The following is a 16,068-nucleotide window of genomic DNA, read 5'->3' as shown; positions in this document are numbered from 1 at the left end:
ACTTTTAATTTATGGCCGTCCGTTTAAAATATAAGTTTGTCAAACAATTAAGTCCTTTTAAACTAACCAAAAGTAAGTATTCGAACATCTTGGTAAAAAAGAAAAGGAAGGAAAAGAAATTCATCTCGGTGGACACATACTAAATCGCATTATTTTTTATTCCAGAGAAAAACATCAATCGTTTTGTCCATCGTCAGAAGGGCACGGCGTGGTGAACGCGGGAACGCCGGAAAAAGGAACAAGAAGAAGCTGTGCTGCGAGCGGCGGTGGTACACGGTGAAGGGTTAAAAATACATATATTCGGTGGTTCTAATTCAATGGGCAGCCGGCGTACGGCGATTTACATGAACGGTGCTCGACGACTCGACTCGACGAGGACAATCCGTGCATTGAGGGACTCGCAGTCGTGCAGAGCAGAGGAACGCGGTAAGAGAGCAACGTGCTGTTGTTGTATGGGTTGGTTGCTGGCGTTTTACCGATTCGTTTACTTGCCGGCACCGTTCGGTCGGGTCGAACGCTCCCGCTCTCAGTCAGTCTCGCGACCGCGTGCCAAGGGGATGTCGTCGTTCTCCTCTTCCTTCCGTGATCTCCACTAAGATCGTGTGCCAGCCGTTTCACGGTTCGTTCTCTCTCTTACGAGACGAATCGGTGGCGCGGCTATGTGACGTGTGTTCAACGCTTTCGACATCAAAGGATCCCGTGCCAGTGTTTTCCCGGAATCAGTGAGAACGAAGAAAGAGAAGACGTTCGACGTCGTCGTCATTTTGCTTCGAAAGTATTTGATGCAACGAGATGGGCAGCGAGGCGGACGCGGAGACTAAGGCTGCCAACGCCGTCGATTCGGATGGATCTGATAGCTGGGAGGACTTTTTCGGTGAGTTTCTTTTATTTTTTTTTCTTTATTGTACCTTGTCACGAAGAACATGATTTGTGGAACCATTTATTATGACGTTGACGCGTAGCTTTTCACGCTGTCGTGGAACCGTATGTGTTTTCTTTTCTTTTAATTATTGTGAGGCTTCGATATACCTTCTTGAGAGGTTATAAATAAGCCACAGTTTTCAGGTTTCCGCGATGTAGTTTCTAAGTCGATCGCGATGCCGGGTTTTAACGCGACCACGTGTACATTGAGTTTTGCATGCATTTGATTAAACGACAATTTCATATAAGGTATTATTACATAAACGTAAACAATGCAGGTAAATCTATGCTTTCGTGGTGAAGGTAGCACGTGGTATCTCTGAAAAAATTACAAAATTCTAATCGAACAATGCGTAGCGTACATAAGGCATAGATTCGGGATCGCGAGACGACAATTCACGAAGATTGCCGAAAAGGAACGTAAGGAATCCTATATAAACGATCGTCGCGTGTTTGTTGTGGTGGTGTCGGTAATACAATCGCGCAACTTGAGCTGATAATACGTGTTGATAGTCGAAACAAGGGTAGCCTAAAAGGAAACATATGTACATACGTTGCAGAAAAATAATTCAAATGATATGTATCCGGCGAATACTTTTCTATAAACGTAACGTATTTGATTAGGATGATTCAGAACGTGAGCATAAGGTTTGAAAAACTATCCGGTAGACTGATAAGGTATGAAAGAATAATTTAGCGTAAAAATAATAAAACCTTTATGCTATCGTTTATCGCATTTAAACACTTGATTCGTTTTATCTTTCTAATTCTTACGGTATCTTTATAGTTAGAGAAGATATCCTTGTTATTAAGGCGTTAGTTATTTAGTTGCTCAGACTTGAAATCTTTACAAAATGCACAGCGTGCAGTGATGCAACAGAATTTACAATACGCAGTCAGCATAATGATTAAATCAACATGTGATGTAATTGGTGCATATTTTTAAGCCGTAAAATATTTTCAGCAATTATTTTTAGCTCGTCATATATCTTTATTCTAATCATTATTAGAGGATTAGAAATAATTTTTTTATTTTTACTTTAGATAATTTATCAAAGTGCAGTATCAGAAATCCCCGCTTCACTTCGATAACATTTATTGCAAACACCGACGTTGTCAATAGGGCGAATAAAAAAAAATATTGCTAAATCTCTTTAGCAATTTTTCTCCTCTTTATCGTTATCTGTTTAAACATTTACTTTCGATACTGCACATCTAGGTGACGATGAAACAGTCCGTTGACGTAACAAAACGTACATAGTATCATTATTTCAAATAGAAAAGCTTATAGAGAGAAATTGTTGGAAAAGAAATACCGATGGTAATTAAGGATTTCCCTAAAAGGAACAAAATGATAATCAACGGTGCTTACTTTCTACTTGTACTACGTACCGATAATAAGCACCGTTTATTTTCGACTCTCGTATCGATTAAGTCATGAAACTGCAGGATCATTAGTTATTTTACAAATTAAGAGAATAATCGTACTTTCTTAAACATCTAAAAGTACGGGCAAAGTATAGCATAAAAGAATGACGTATATGGCTAAGCCAGCACGTGAATACATCCTTTTACAAAAGCAATAAGAAGGAAACGGGAGTTCCTGAAAGGCTGTTCATTTTTACGTACTCTCGAAGGGTTAAGATTCTCTCGGTCTCGACGAGTCCTCTTCATCTTCTTCGTTTTCTGAATCATCCTCTAGAGATAGTTTCTGTGCTCGCGGGTTAAAAGGAGGGGCCAGAGTTGCTCGTGACTCGACGAACTATCACCGGTCGCGAGGAAATTTCTGATTTTCATTTGCATGCCACGAAGAGCCGGGCGATAGTCACGAAGAGACGTGGCGAGGCAAGGCGAGGCGAGGCGATGCAACGCGATGCAACGCGAGGGCACGGCTACCCGCGAGACAAGTGGCGAACTTAAGGATGCGACGCGATGCACAAAAAACAGCCGCTCTGCCGGATGCAGCTTAGAGAGCGTCGCTTTCCTTCGTTCGTGTTTGTCTTCATATACACGTTCCCGTATCCTCACCGAGTAAGAGAATGAGAAAGCCGTATGCGTGTGTGTCTCGCGTATATTTCTGGCCCCTCCTGCCCCTGTGCACGCCCAAAAATCGAGCAACCGACCCGTTCGTTGCTCGTTCCGTCTGGATTTTTATAGGACCGACCGGTGTCTGCTCGAGTCTCTCAGCCCTGAAAGTTTCACGAAACCCGTATTTGCATCGCGATCTCGCGCGTGTCCACAGAATTGTCTCGTTATCTCGTAATAAATCCTTTCGAAAGGGTTTCTTGAACTCTCGGTATTTCAAGAATATCATTTTCGAGCTGTTCAGGGAAAATTCCCGGTGAACCGATAGGGATCATCGTTGACGTTACATATTTCGAACGTAAGGTTGATAAGATTTTCAGGATGCGACACCTGGGTAGAAATATCTACGGCCCTGATCGTGTGGGCTTAGTAAAGCGTGGGCGTATCGTGCTTCTCCGGCTGCATTTGTAACGCCAAGTGGCTGCACGGAAAATATACTCATAGGTGCATCTACAGGCGGATTCATATTAAGCCCTGATGTGTCCATTAATCCTCCGTGTTTCGCCTTCAACGAGATAGAGATAAAGCGGACTATTATCTCTAATATTCACTGCAAACGCATTTGTTACTTTAAACGACTCACCGGAGAATGTGTACGAGTGCATAGTCTACAGGTTGATTCATATATGTTGACGTTGAAAAAGGAAATCTTATCTAGTCTTATCGTGGAATTCTGCTAATCGTCGAGTACCGTACATAATCAAGATCGAGTGTTTAATTAAGATCAGTGTCGTTTCATAGAAATGATGTACCTTATCTTGATTAATTAGTAATTAGATCATAGTTAATTATAAGAATTCAGTAAACGTTAAGTGAACTTTCTATCGACTAAGAGGATGTTATTGGGTGTAGGGACGCACACGGTAAATGAATGTGTCAATGTTTGGAAGCCATAGTATGAATATTTGCTTAGCGAGAAGCAAGGTTTACCTTCTATCAGGAAGGGGTTACTCGAACCCCATAATGAGGCACGTGTATTAAGTTACTTAGGGATGCTTCTGTACACGGGACGTCTCGTCTAACGAGACGGGGTCACCGTTACGTTATTCCCGAAGGTAGAAAATAAAAAGTTTAGAATCTACACGTAAACGAATTTTTCGGTGTCGAAGACGTCTCGAGACGTTTCGAATTCCATCGGCAGTCGTATGCACGAGGCATCGATGATGCTCGTCCAACGACGCCATTGAACTTGATTTCCCGACACCAGGTAGCCGTGGTTGGCACGTGCAGAAACTCCAAAGGAGTACGTTCTTGCCCTCGACGATGTCTCACGTCTACATATTTCCTTCTAACTCTTGAATCCCTCGTGGATCCTGAGAACGAATCGTGCGAACTTCCAGTCCTTTTTCTTCTCTCATCTTGAATCCCAAACCGTAGTGAAATCGTTTGAAGCATAGTTTAAAATCTCTTTGAAAATTTTCTAACGATAACGCAATCGTGGCACATCCTCTTCCTCGAGTTCGTTGCTCAGAGGATGTTTACACGCTTTATGGCTTGGTTTTTAATACCGTTCGCCCACGTGTTGAATCATTTCCACGCGAAAATTATCTTTGCTCGACATTCCCTTCCCATCCCTAAACATTTCTGATAAAATAACATCGGTCACAGGTCTGATCGTTTCCGAGTTGAAAACGATTCCTATCCTTTCGACCATCGTTCCCGATCGAGGATCGAAGAACTGTTGATCGATTCCGCATCGATCAGCATTCAGTACAAAACAGTTAGACCGAATCGTCGGCGACGGCGCGGTGTGCAGGGTGGCAGGTAAACTGTAAGAAAAAGCAGCCTGGCTCTCCAGATCGGGCAGGGTCGAGTAAGCGACCCACGCTTCTTAAGTCCACAATTGACTTCGCGTGTGCATCCAATATGGCTGATAAAACCGGATCTGAAAGCTCGCGAGGGGGTTAGGCTGACCGCTTGCTGCCATGTACGCGGCATAGCCGATGCCTAATGTCGTTACTCGTTACGATTCCCTTATATGTAACACGCCGCGGGATTGAGATAAAGGTTCGTTTACACTACGTCGTGGCCGGCTCGAAGAAGCTGCCTCTGTTTCATCCCTCGACGTTTTAGGGGTCGGAAAGTGGAAGGTGGAGCCGGGTAAATCAAGACCTATGGAAATATGTAGCTACTTTAGAATGTTAGTTTTGCATTGAACTTATCAGCGAGCTGCACGGAGCCAGGGTTCACCGGTAGAACCAGAAATATACGAAGGGTATGACTAAGGTGTAGAATATGTAGAGCAACCTCGCAATACAATGTATATGCAGGTTACTTTTAACAGGCGTTGTTATTTATGCAATTCTTTATCGTGCACGAAAGTGTCACGTCTTTCCGGCTGCATTTTTCGCCGTCTCTGCAAACTTTGCGTGACGCTATTCAAAATACGCGGCAACCACGGCAGGTATTGCAATTGCATCATCGTCAACCGTGAAGAACTCGGATTTCCAAAGCGTCGTTCTAGTTTCTTCGCTTATTTCGCTTAATTTTTTCGACCCATTTTTTCATGAAAAAGGTTGCCTACTTGGGTAGCGAGCATTCGCTGTAAACCGAAAGGTTGAATGCAGATGAGCGCCACAGAGCACGGGGGTAGGTTTATAAATAGTCGTGGTGGAAACGCTGGAAACGAGTGACTGTCCCGTGGATTAACGATACGGAGACGCGACAGATAAACCTTATTGTACCTTTGCAGAGCTTATCGTTGCACCGCGTGATTGAACTTTGATTATTCAACGAGATTTCCTCTATTGTATATCCGTAGGAGAAGGGAAGGCGGTATAAAAGAGCGGACTATGCCGGTACGATGCTCGTTCCTCTGCCTAATGTGCGACGACGAGAGTGTGAATGAACTCGTAAATCGTCAGCGTCGAGACACTTTTGTCCTGTTGCTGCGACTACGCGTTTTAATAAGCCACCGCTTCAGAACGTCTCGAGAAATTTTATTAACGTTTTCCTCCGAGAAGAATGCCTCGTAATTCAACCGAATCAACTTGAACGATACACTTTTTTACTATGTAGTTAGGAAAGATGAAATCTCTCCGGTGGGCCACCGATGTAGCCCTTCCGCTTTCGATTTCAAACACAAATGAGTATATCGAGATCGTTTCGCAGGGGTATTTATTGGTCCACTGATTCATCGATAGCATCGACAGGTAAATTCGCCCCGGGGTCGTAATATCACGTGCCTTAAATCATTCATTGGCGTGTAATCGTGGGCTCGTAACGCGTCGCGATGCTCGATTTTTCCGGAACGTTTGATTTATTTGCTCCGTGACTGCATTCAATTATCGCGATGCTATACAATTAAGCAGCTCGATGAACGGGTTGAATTATTTCTGACCGTGAGGTTAATCGTCCGCGATTCGTCCGAGGATTTCTGCTTGGACCGCAATTACGAGTCGAACCCTTCGAGAGAAAAAAGAAAGAGGAAAACTTATCGTGTCGCTTTCTAAATCGCCTAGCTAGGCGAGATGCTAATAACGTGACTCAGTGTATAGAATAAATTGTACTATTTTTTAATTTTTTTCTTCTAGAAAGACGTAATCCAAATAATGTCGCAGCGAGTAGATATCCGGGGGCGCGTGCGCGTTTGATATTTAAAATGCAAATAGACTCGTTCGAATGTTCCACGATGTCGTAGGAAACGTAAGCAGCTTACGTTCGAACGCTTCCTACGCGTTCTGCTACACTGAATCGGTGATAATTAACAGAACCGTGATAAGCACACCTGAACAAAGAATTTCTCATTGGAACAGAGAACTAGTTAGCGGTCTAGATTTCTTTTAAAAAAATCCCGCTGCAACGTAGAATCACTTTCGAGAGGATTCGTTTAAAAAAAAAAAAAAACTACTCGAGGTCGTAGTCAACACCATCGCGAACACCCACACGATTAATTAAACAACAAAGTCTACCGTGAGCGTAACGGAACACGAATCTGCTTTGCTTAGGCTCACTTTCCGCTTGAAGGATTTTAACCTGGGACCTCCCATGGTCTAGCTATACTCGCAAGAAACGAGATACATGCTCGGCTTTGACGCGAATTCATGGCCATTTTTGAAACCCATCCTCGTCGACCTCACGTCGCGAATCGTTCTCGTTTTAAAGAGAAGAATTTTCAAAAAATTATTCATTTATTTGAAAGCGAAAGTATGGCCAAAATTAGGTACCTCAACGGGTATACCTGACCCGTGTTAACCCGATCCCCGGTCTGGCGCACGTGTCAGGCCGAATATGTAATTCCGGGAAGGCGTTGACTCGCTGAAAGGCTTATTCTGCCAAGGAGGCCGGCATCGAGACGGATTGAAACGATTTCGCGGCGGTCGCGCGACTCTTTTGTACCGTTTTCCGCGTCTTTTGTGCACTCGTTGCACCGTGCCCCGTTTCGAATCGTTCCGAATGCATTAGCGTGGGCGTTGCCGCGAGTGCGCGTGACGAGTGCGTTATCCGCCGTGAATGTTCTACTTTGTCACCGCGTCAATCTTTTTTCCAATCCGAACCGTTTTCCTAGGAAATCATTTCGCGGCTGTTGAAACTTTTTCAAAGGATTTTTCAACTCGCAAATTTGCTGCAGGGTACGTTCTATGTGATGTGGGTAATAATTTGGTGGGAATTCAATCGAAACACGGATGGTGGGTATCTCCAGACATCAAAGGAATTAGAAAAACTTTATTGAACACCGCGTGGGCACCGATATTGCGTTTATCTCCAAGATTATATGGGTGGAAAGTGGGCACAACGAGGAAAACCACGATTCGACGGCTGATCAATGGTCATGCTAGCCAATTTACAATGTTACGTTTGCAAAATTGCTTTGGGCGCTTTTCGAGCTAAATGTGATTTGCAATAATAACTAGACAATATATATATATTAGAAGTGTCTCGTTTTCCGTCTAGTGGATCCGGTGAACGCCTGGGTGCCACCTCAAGTATTAATAGATGGAAATATATGTCAAGTCAGGCCGGCCTGGTTAATCTAAAAAAGCTCTGCTACCTATGTAACAAGAAGTATAGAATATAGTATTTTATTAAGGGCTCGCGTGTCCAGGCTTGTTCCCTCTGTTTCCAGTAGATTGCAAGGAACGAAGTCGACGTCACGCAATTAGCAAAACTTCGCGTTCTCTTGCACAGGCATTAATCATAATTTGAGTCCTGCAGCAAATGTTCGTCATTAACCTCCGCAGTCTTTTAATTTTACTCCGTCTGCCATGTTACTTGATGCAACTGTTTTCTTTCAAAAAACTTCACTCCGTTAGATAGTAATTAAAATTGAAAAGTTAGAAAGTTTGATAACCACTGCGCGGACATATTTATGGATGGAAGTAAACAAAGGAACCCACCCACTAAACCTAACCTTTTTTTTTTTTTCGTGGGGGAAATCTACAAGGCACCTCCAGCCCCCCTGGGGAGGGGTCGGGGGTAGTGCAGGATCCTTACCTGCTAAAACCCCCACGGTGGCTTGCACTGGGCTTAAGGGAGGGTCCTGGTGAAATAAAGCTTTACGTAACGTTGGTATCCTGCCAGAGAAAAAGTACCCCCGTAAGGGTTGAATCGTTTCCCCGTGTAGGATACCTATACCTAAGTCAATCCAGAGCGTGCATGTCCGCGATTTTTCGTGGCCGGCAAGTGAGAAGGTTTTCCCTGGAAACCGCAATGGGTCGCACGATTTCCTGCGTTAACGTGCGACGATTCGACGAGCAAAGGTGAGAAATTGTTCCTCTCTATGGCGTGCTAGTCGTCTAACGGTTCTCGAGAGGTTCTTCCTTAGGTTTACCGAGACACACGATGCAATACAATCGGCCACTGCCACCGTCCACTACACCTTTCCTTTTCCTCTTTCTTCCTTTCGTTTCGTTTTGTTCATGGTCAGCTCGAATCCTCCTTGGACGTAGAGTCAGGATCCGTGGGTCATCGTCGGTGACCCACGAAGGAGATTCGTTTCTGGGCAGGATTTTTAAACGACTATACTTTTCCGGTTACCCTCTACTCGTTAGTTCATTAATACGATCCATGGCTTTAAATCGTTTTAATCTGATTCCCATCTGAATTACACTCGACCGTTGGCCGAGGGAAATTGCTGAAATAAAAGCGATGCAAATCCGAGAGTAATCCATTGAGTTTCTACCGGATACGAAATAGGCTAACAGTATTCCGTCGGTGTCGGAAGAGATTTGTGGCTTCTCGTGTCGCCAACATCACCCATAAACACACTTCCCTCGTACCTGCTCAGAAACATGTTTCATTGTTGCACATAATCCTTCGAAAGTGGCCTTATATTCCGAGAGTATAGAAACAGGATTCGAAAATCAATCTGGCAATTTTTATCTTCGGTCCTGAAATTTTTTTCAAAGGACAAAGATAAGGACAGATGAATTTGTCAGAATTCTAGCACGTGCACACCATCAGCTCGGGCAAGGATCTCTCGAGTCGAGAGATAGGTATTTCGAGCAAGTTTGAGCACGTGGGAGGCGAAATAAACGCGATCATAGCCGAGTGCTCGCAATGGCGTAACCAGTAAACAAACTCGGATAAGAAGGACACCCTACGAGAGAATAAACCTGTTCGGTTAACTTGTTATCAGCGAAACGCGAAACGGGTTATTAAAAGCGATCGCTTTATGATCAGGTACGAAGAGGGGAAGGAACGAATACGATTTCTATCCTTCTTTTCCTACATTCATCGTTTCGATCCACGAGCAATCAATTTTCTCGCGGGTTTTCGGGGTAGTTTCTAGCTTTCTCCGAAATGACGATCGGTAGTTTGAGATCCGTGTGGGTGCAACGACAGCGAGCTGCAACAGCAGCTGATCCTCGGCGAGCAGAACCGTCGCCGTCGATTCGCGTCGAACTTGTTCGTTCGGAGAGACCGGTTCTACTCGTAGCTGAGCAGGAGACAGAAAAGTGCCGCGGCAAAACGAGACCGCACCCCGGTGCGGTGGCTCCGTGGTGGTATTCCTGTCCCACGTGAACCTTATGCGACCAGAACAGTGTGCACTAGCTAGAAGTCTCCCGCACTGGAGCATCCTCTGCCAGTGTTTACCGTGCTGTCTCAACGACCAAGTGTCCCTATTTTCCTCGATTCTCACCTTTTCTTCCTTCTTACTACGTGGAAACAGAGGGTAGATTTTTCATCTTTCAAATTAAAAGCTCCTCATTAGTGTCCAATTGGTTAAGAAGACCGAATTTTAAGGATGTTCGTTTCTCTTCATCGCTAGAATCAATTTGGTAAGTGATTTGATATTCTTTTCAAGCAATTCCCCTCCCCCAAGGTTCCTCTCCCTCCTCGTTCAATCTAGATTTATATCGTTTCCTTTTTGCAACGATTCTATTTTACAACTGTATTATTACTATCGTCCTCGATGAATATTCATAGTCAAAGTCTGAACTTCATATTCGATCACGAACAATCGTACCTTATGTTTCATTCATACCGTTCACGAGGTAATAGAATGAAAAATTAACTGCCTGCGTTCGATCTGTTGCACGCGTATGTTTGTTAACGTTGACGAAGAAAAACGACGTAGCCAAGACGGTAGGCTACCGGTGGAATGAAACTCGATACAAAGTAACACGCTGTTGTACTAATACTAGTGCTAACGTGAAACACAATATTTGTACTTTCACAAAATAAAAAGGGTGCTGAATTTCGCGAAAGGTGGCTGGAAAAATGGTAAAACGTGGAATGGTTCGGCGCGCTGTTCGAGAGAAAGCAGACTTTGACACCGAGAAACATTCCCCGCGATTGTTTGCAAATCGACCCACTGTCTGTTTCGCGATGCTGCGTTCCTTCGATGCCGATTCAAATTAGCTCTTAATCAGTGATACTCGAGTGCCTTTTTTTTCCAAGACATTGTACCATCAATGATGTCTGGATCATTTCATTTTTCATTTAAAAAACATCTAAAGCAGTAGGAATTTGAAGGGTGGAAGGACTTTGAGGAACCAAAATCTAACAAATTATAACTTGGGTTCAGAATTATCGAATATGGATGTCGTGTACCTTCCATCAAGCTCTCAGTCCTCGTCATTGCTAGATGGAGTATCGAATAGCAGGATGGTGTTGGGTATCGTTGTTGGGTACACGGGGCGAGGTGTCGTTCAAATTTAATGCCGATCGAGACACGGGGTATTAGGTCATTACTAAACGAGCCAGACTTTTCTTTTTTATTTTTCTTTTTCCCGACGACTACTTTCACAGCCGCGCATACGTTACATCGAGCCGAAAGGCTGTGTTGTAAACACAGCCTTGTTTCGCAATCGGAGTCTCGACCGAGAGGTTCGTCGAATGTTTTCTGGAAATTTTAAGGGGATCTAGCTTATTTTCTGTTATGTTCAGGCTTTTATTCAACGCGTTGCCGTTATATTAAGAACATCTTCGGGGGGGGAAGCAGTGAATATTTTAGTCGAGGATACTTTCCGACTGTGAGACCGAGAGGTTCAAAGCTATAATGCAACGAACGTAAGATGGAATGGAATGTCCTTTGTGAACCAGCTGTTTCACCTCCATATACGTACTAATATCTATGTCCTTCATTTCATATTTTTAGACGCTTAGTAAAGGTATTAACACGTTGAAATTTCCTTTGATTTTCGTTAAGACCGAAGGAGGGTTGCGTACCGGTAATAAATTCGATATCCGCTGAATCGGCTTATTTCCATTATTAATGATCGACCTTAATTTCAGTTGAAAGCGTTCGGTACAAGCAGCGAGGGCCAGTTTCCAAGTAGTCAGAGGCCGCATTCACGTTAATCATTCTCCCCGTCTTACATACATACGTGGCTAAGAACAATGACGACCAATTGTCGTAATTAGAACGGCGACATTACCGTACGAATCAAACGCAGCTGTTCAGCTGTGCATACAAAGTTGCACCATAGAAATTTTCGACAATCAGAAATATTCATCGTCTCCGATACGTTCTATTAGAATTATATTTATCATCCTCGACCTCGATGAAGGAAAAAAATTTTCACGTAGGTGCAATTATATCGGATAAATAGTCGTAGAACAGCGCGATTGTTATAGAAAGCAGAGGCACTCATTTACGCGGAATTACCGCGTTTGTTTTGCAATTAACTCGTTGCTGGAACAATTGAATTGCACCGTTTGCCCATCCCTGTTTTTCCATCGGCTTCCCCAGGACAACGCGCGCCGATAAAGAAGGATAATCGCTGGCCTTTTTCAATGAACCTTCGTTGCGAAACTATTGTATCATCGATAATTAGATTCGTAAAAGAGCTAGGTCAGTTAACTAACAACGCGAACGTTTTGTTGCAGAGGAATTGTTTAGCTCGTTTTTTAAAAAAGAAAGGCAGGGTTCAGTGTACCTTCGCCAGAAGGGAAATAGAAAATTGATCGCCAATGAAATTATCCTAAGCAGTTTCTCACTGCAGGTAATTCGATCGGCTCGTTACGTGAAGGTTCATGTCCTCTAAGAGACACTTGCTCTTTCTCTTTCTCTCCCGTTATTTTTTTCTTCAATTCATCGCGAAGGAACAGCGATGAAAGTGATTTCTCACATTAGAATTCACGCTGTTCGCTGCTGAATGCACGAAGCGTAAAGGACATTCCGTTGAAAGGAATGATTTAATTTTAACGGAAGTACCCTTTATCGATTCGCGAAGGGCGTATTCTTAGATACGATCGATCCGGAAGAACAGCAATTAGGATTGCTAATACCCGAGCTGCTAATTAAGCGCGCCGATTGATCACGCTCTTCGGCTAATGTCGAATTTTGCATATCGATCGTTCTCTGTGAGAAAGATCAATCGTTGAACGCAATACTCCGTTAATTGGAAGACGAAACAACGGGATTGCTGAAATGCAACCTTTTAAAATCAATTATTTATCCAAGTATTACCTATTAGTTGAATTATGATCCCGTCGAATCGTTTTAAACAGCACGTACTCAGTTATTCCCGCTTGTTAGCAGGAATTCACGAATACCCTGGTTACTTGTCAATGGGTCTTTCAGCACTTTCGACGTTACGTTCAATAAATACGGCAATTAGAAACGTCGCGTCCGTTCGAATGTAATTTTTACTGCTCGCGCTGTCCAGCCAGCTTCTAACTGGAATATTTAATAAATACCCGGAACGAGCCCCTAATAAATTCTCTCGTTTCCCTTCGAACGATTCGCCTTCCTGCCAGCTGCATTCGACGAACTTTTCAGCCTCGATGTATGTATATTATTCGCGTAATTGCCTGGCAGAATACAATATACAGAGTGTTTCTAAAGTGATCATCTATCATCTCGAGGTTAACATTAGCGACACAGATACGTCAGAATGTTTCTAGGAAATTTATAAAAATTTCTTCGACACCGAGGACACTTTAGACCCCCTCGTTGAAAAGAGCAGCTCGGTTGGTGTGTTGCGCCTGCAGGGGAAAGACGGTCTACTTGTCGGACGGGTATTCAGGTGGAAAGAGGTGACCGGCTTTTAAAAATTGTGGGTTAACGACACGCCTCCTCTGCTGTGGGTACCTTTTGTGTCCTTTTTTGGAAACCAATGGCGAGAAGACGGATAAAAAATCGAATCGAGAGTTATTTTCGTCGTCAGCCATCCTCTTTTATCCGCGATGCATCTTGGAGTCAATTATGTCCAAGTACGATTATCGCGGTGAAAGTGACGAGCCCTTTCCCTTGACAGATCTCCATCGGCTCGTAAAACGCTTCTGGTCTTCGAATTGGTATGCGCGATCGTGTTACTCGATAGCCGGAACAGACGAATTTCCCAATCGTTGCCGCCACTTTCTGGTTTTTACTTTTCATTATGTGTACGGGATTGTTGGATTTAGGTTCTCATCGGTCGACGAACGGGACGGGATTCCTTTTTGAAATCGGTGGAAAGTTTTCAGACGATACGCGGTGAAATAAGGTGACAGTATACATCGGTTTCGTGGGGTGTTCTTGTTCTATGTAGAAAGTTGTATACGAAACGTTGGGTAAACGGGTAGTTAATATCTCGTGAATTGAATTTATGTTGGTAATTTGTGTTTGTTATGGGATGTGTTAAGTCACTTTGTTACTTTTCTTTACGACTCCTTGAAAGCTCGTTTCCACGTGAAACGATGTTAAATTACACGGTGATAATGGTACGTGGACTAACAATGAAAATTCTTTTTTTTCCCCCTAAAAGTAAGAAAATTGTCTGAATTTCTTGGCTATCTTGTCATCGAGTGAACTTGACTTTGATTAGAGAAGCTATTCTTAGAACAATTTTCGTATCTCGGCCGCGAAGGTCCCTTCAAATTTATCTTATCTTCATTGAACCCATTTAATTCCTACGAGAGCATCGTCTCACCCACGCTCTAATGGTTTCGAAATTTAAAGTGACCTAATCGTTACACAACTCCATCTTTACAATGAACATTATTGTTGAGATAAAACGATTATGCCTATCTTGAAATGAAAGAATGCTGATTTTTTTTCACTTATTCTCAATTATTCCTCCATCTTTTCTAGCTCGCTATTCCTGTTTCCTTCGTCTATTTCCTTTTTCCCTGCGTCTCCATCATTTTCTCACCTCTCTTATTTCTTCTCCCTTATCTTTCCTTTTACCATTTCATCTTCTATTTTCATACTTCTTCGTCTTCTTTATCTGAATTCTTATTCAATGCGGTGAATAGAGATAAAAAAAGACCGGACGTACTGATTTTGACTGATTTCTAAAAGAATAGAATCAAAGGGAGCGAAAATTGTGCCTTTTCATTTACCAGTGGCGAGGTGTGGTAAAAGAGGGACTCTGTAATCACTGTTCTATCCGTACCCCTTCCACTCTTTCCCTCCTTTTTATCCTCCCTGAACGGCGCCACTCCCCACTCTCGAGAAGTCCAGACGATCGACGCTCTTCGCCGCGAGTCGTCGAAGAGGAAAGGAGATGGACGCCGGGCGCCGAGCACTGGCGCCGTCCTGCTGCACGCATTATTCCGCGCGCATTTTTCCGCTCCGATCTGTGCCGGCGCTGCCACGGTTTCTGGGAGAAGCTACGAGCTAACGCGTCCCCGCGTTCGGTTATGCGAACCTGTCCGGACTTCTGATAACAGGTTCGAACCGAGGGATTCCTCGCCGATTCGGCCCGCTTGTAAGCGATCGTTTCACGCCTGGAATATCAATTCCGTAATCAGGTTGCGCCGTTTCCACAGGATCGCTATGTTACTTGGTGATTTCACGCAACCTCCCTGGAGATTTCTCGACAAATTTCCACTTTAATAGCGTCGCTGAAAGGCAAACCCTCTCGCTGGTACGGCGGCCTACTTCGTGGCTGGCGCCAAGAGTAAAACGGGAAAAGAATCGTCATCGCGAGATTCCTCTTGCAGGTACGAGGTGAAACTCGGTTGCACCTTGATCGACTAATGAATTTCACCGAATTCGAGTTTCGATCAACTCGAAACCGCTTGGTGCACCAGTTTCGAGTGCGTCGAGGGTCAGGGGGTGTTTCGACGATAGGTCTCCAGCGTGGAAAGTATATCCAGCACGGTTATAAATATACCCGCGGAGCTTTTTCACGCGAGCGGAATCGAGCCGAGGCGGAACACGCCTCCGCTAGCCAACGATCAAGAACGTCGACTAAACGATGCAAAATTATAGTTTCATATCCATTTCGCGGCGGCGTTAAATAATACTCGTAAATAACAGTATAACCACGCGAACGAGATACTTTATTAGCACGATCCGTGAAAACTACCGTGGAACTGTTACAACGTGTAATATTCGATCTCCGATAAATCCATCCAAATCACTTTTTTCTTCCCGCCATTGCGAGTCTTACGAAAACGTTTATTTGCATGTTTCAATTGAAATTAACGCGTTCCAGTGACACACTTATACGCACCGACGCACCGTGTGCGTCTTGCAATAAGTAGTCATCTTCTGAAGCGAATAAATCGCATGCTGTGATAAAGGGATTTACGACTCATTGTTTCGTGTTAATCATAAAATCGTTCAGACCTTGGCAGTGCCTTATCTCGACGCTTTGTCGCGCTATTATGACTGTTCTAGTAGAATTTTAATGCAACATCGTTCAACGTGGCAAAGTTCGCGTTATTCTCTGCACGATCGAGTCA

At 43.7% G+C, this 16,068-nt stretch overlaps 1 protein-coding gene across 5 annotated transcripts in view; it reads left to right on the top strand.

The window, feature by feature from the left end:
• GEFmeso (Guanine nucleotide exchange factor in mesoderm) overlaps positions 1 to 16,068 on the top strand; it is a 49,365-nt gene that overhangs the window by 7,362 nt on the left and 25,935 nt on the right. For all 5 annotated transcript variants that reach the window (XR_013062229.1, XR_013062228.1, XM_076688509.1 and 2 more), the window contains exon 4: positions 166 to 874. Coding sequence is in view for 3 of the 5 variants with exons in the window: in XM_076688509.1 (XP_076544624.1) it covers positions 793 to 874 (82 nt within the window). In the remaining 2 variants the exon portion in view is untranslated. The remainder of the gene's footprint in view (positions 1 to 165; positions 875 to 16,068) is intronic.

This window comes from Osmia lignaria, chromosome 5, assembly GCF_051020975.1.
Source record: "Osmia lignaria lignaria isolate PbOS001 chromosome 5, iyOsmLign1, whole genome shotgun sequence".
In the NCBI taxonomy this organism is placed as follows: Eukaryota; Metazoa; Arthropoda; class Insecta; order Hymenoptera; family Megachilidae; genus Osmia; species Osmia lignaria.
The sequence above is the reverse complement of the archived record's forward strand: the minus strand, read 5'-3'. Positions and strand labels throughout refer to the sequence as shown.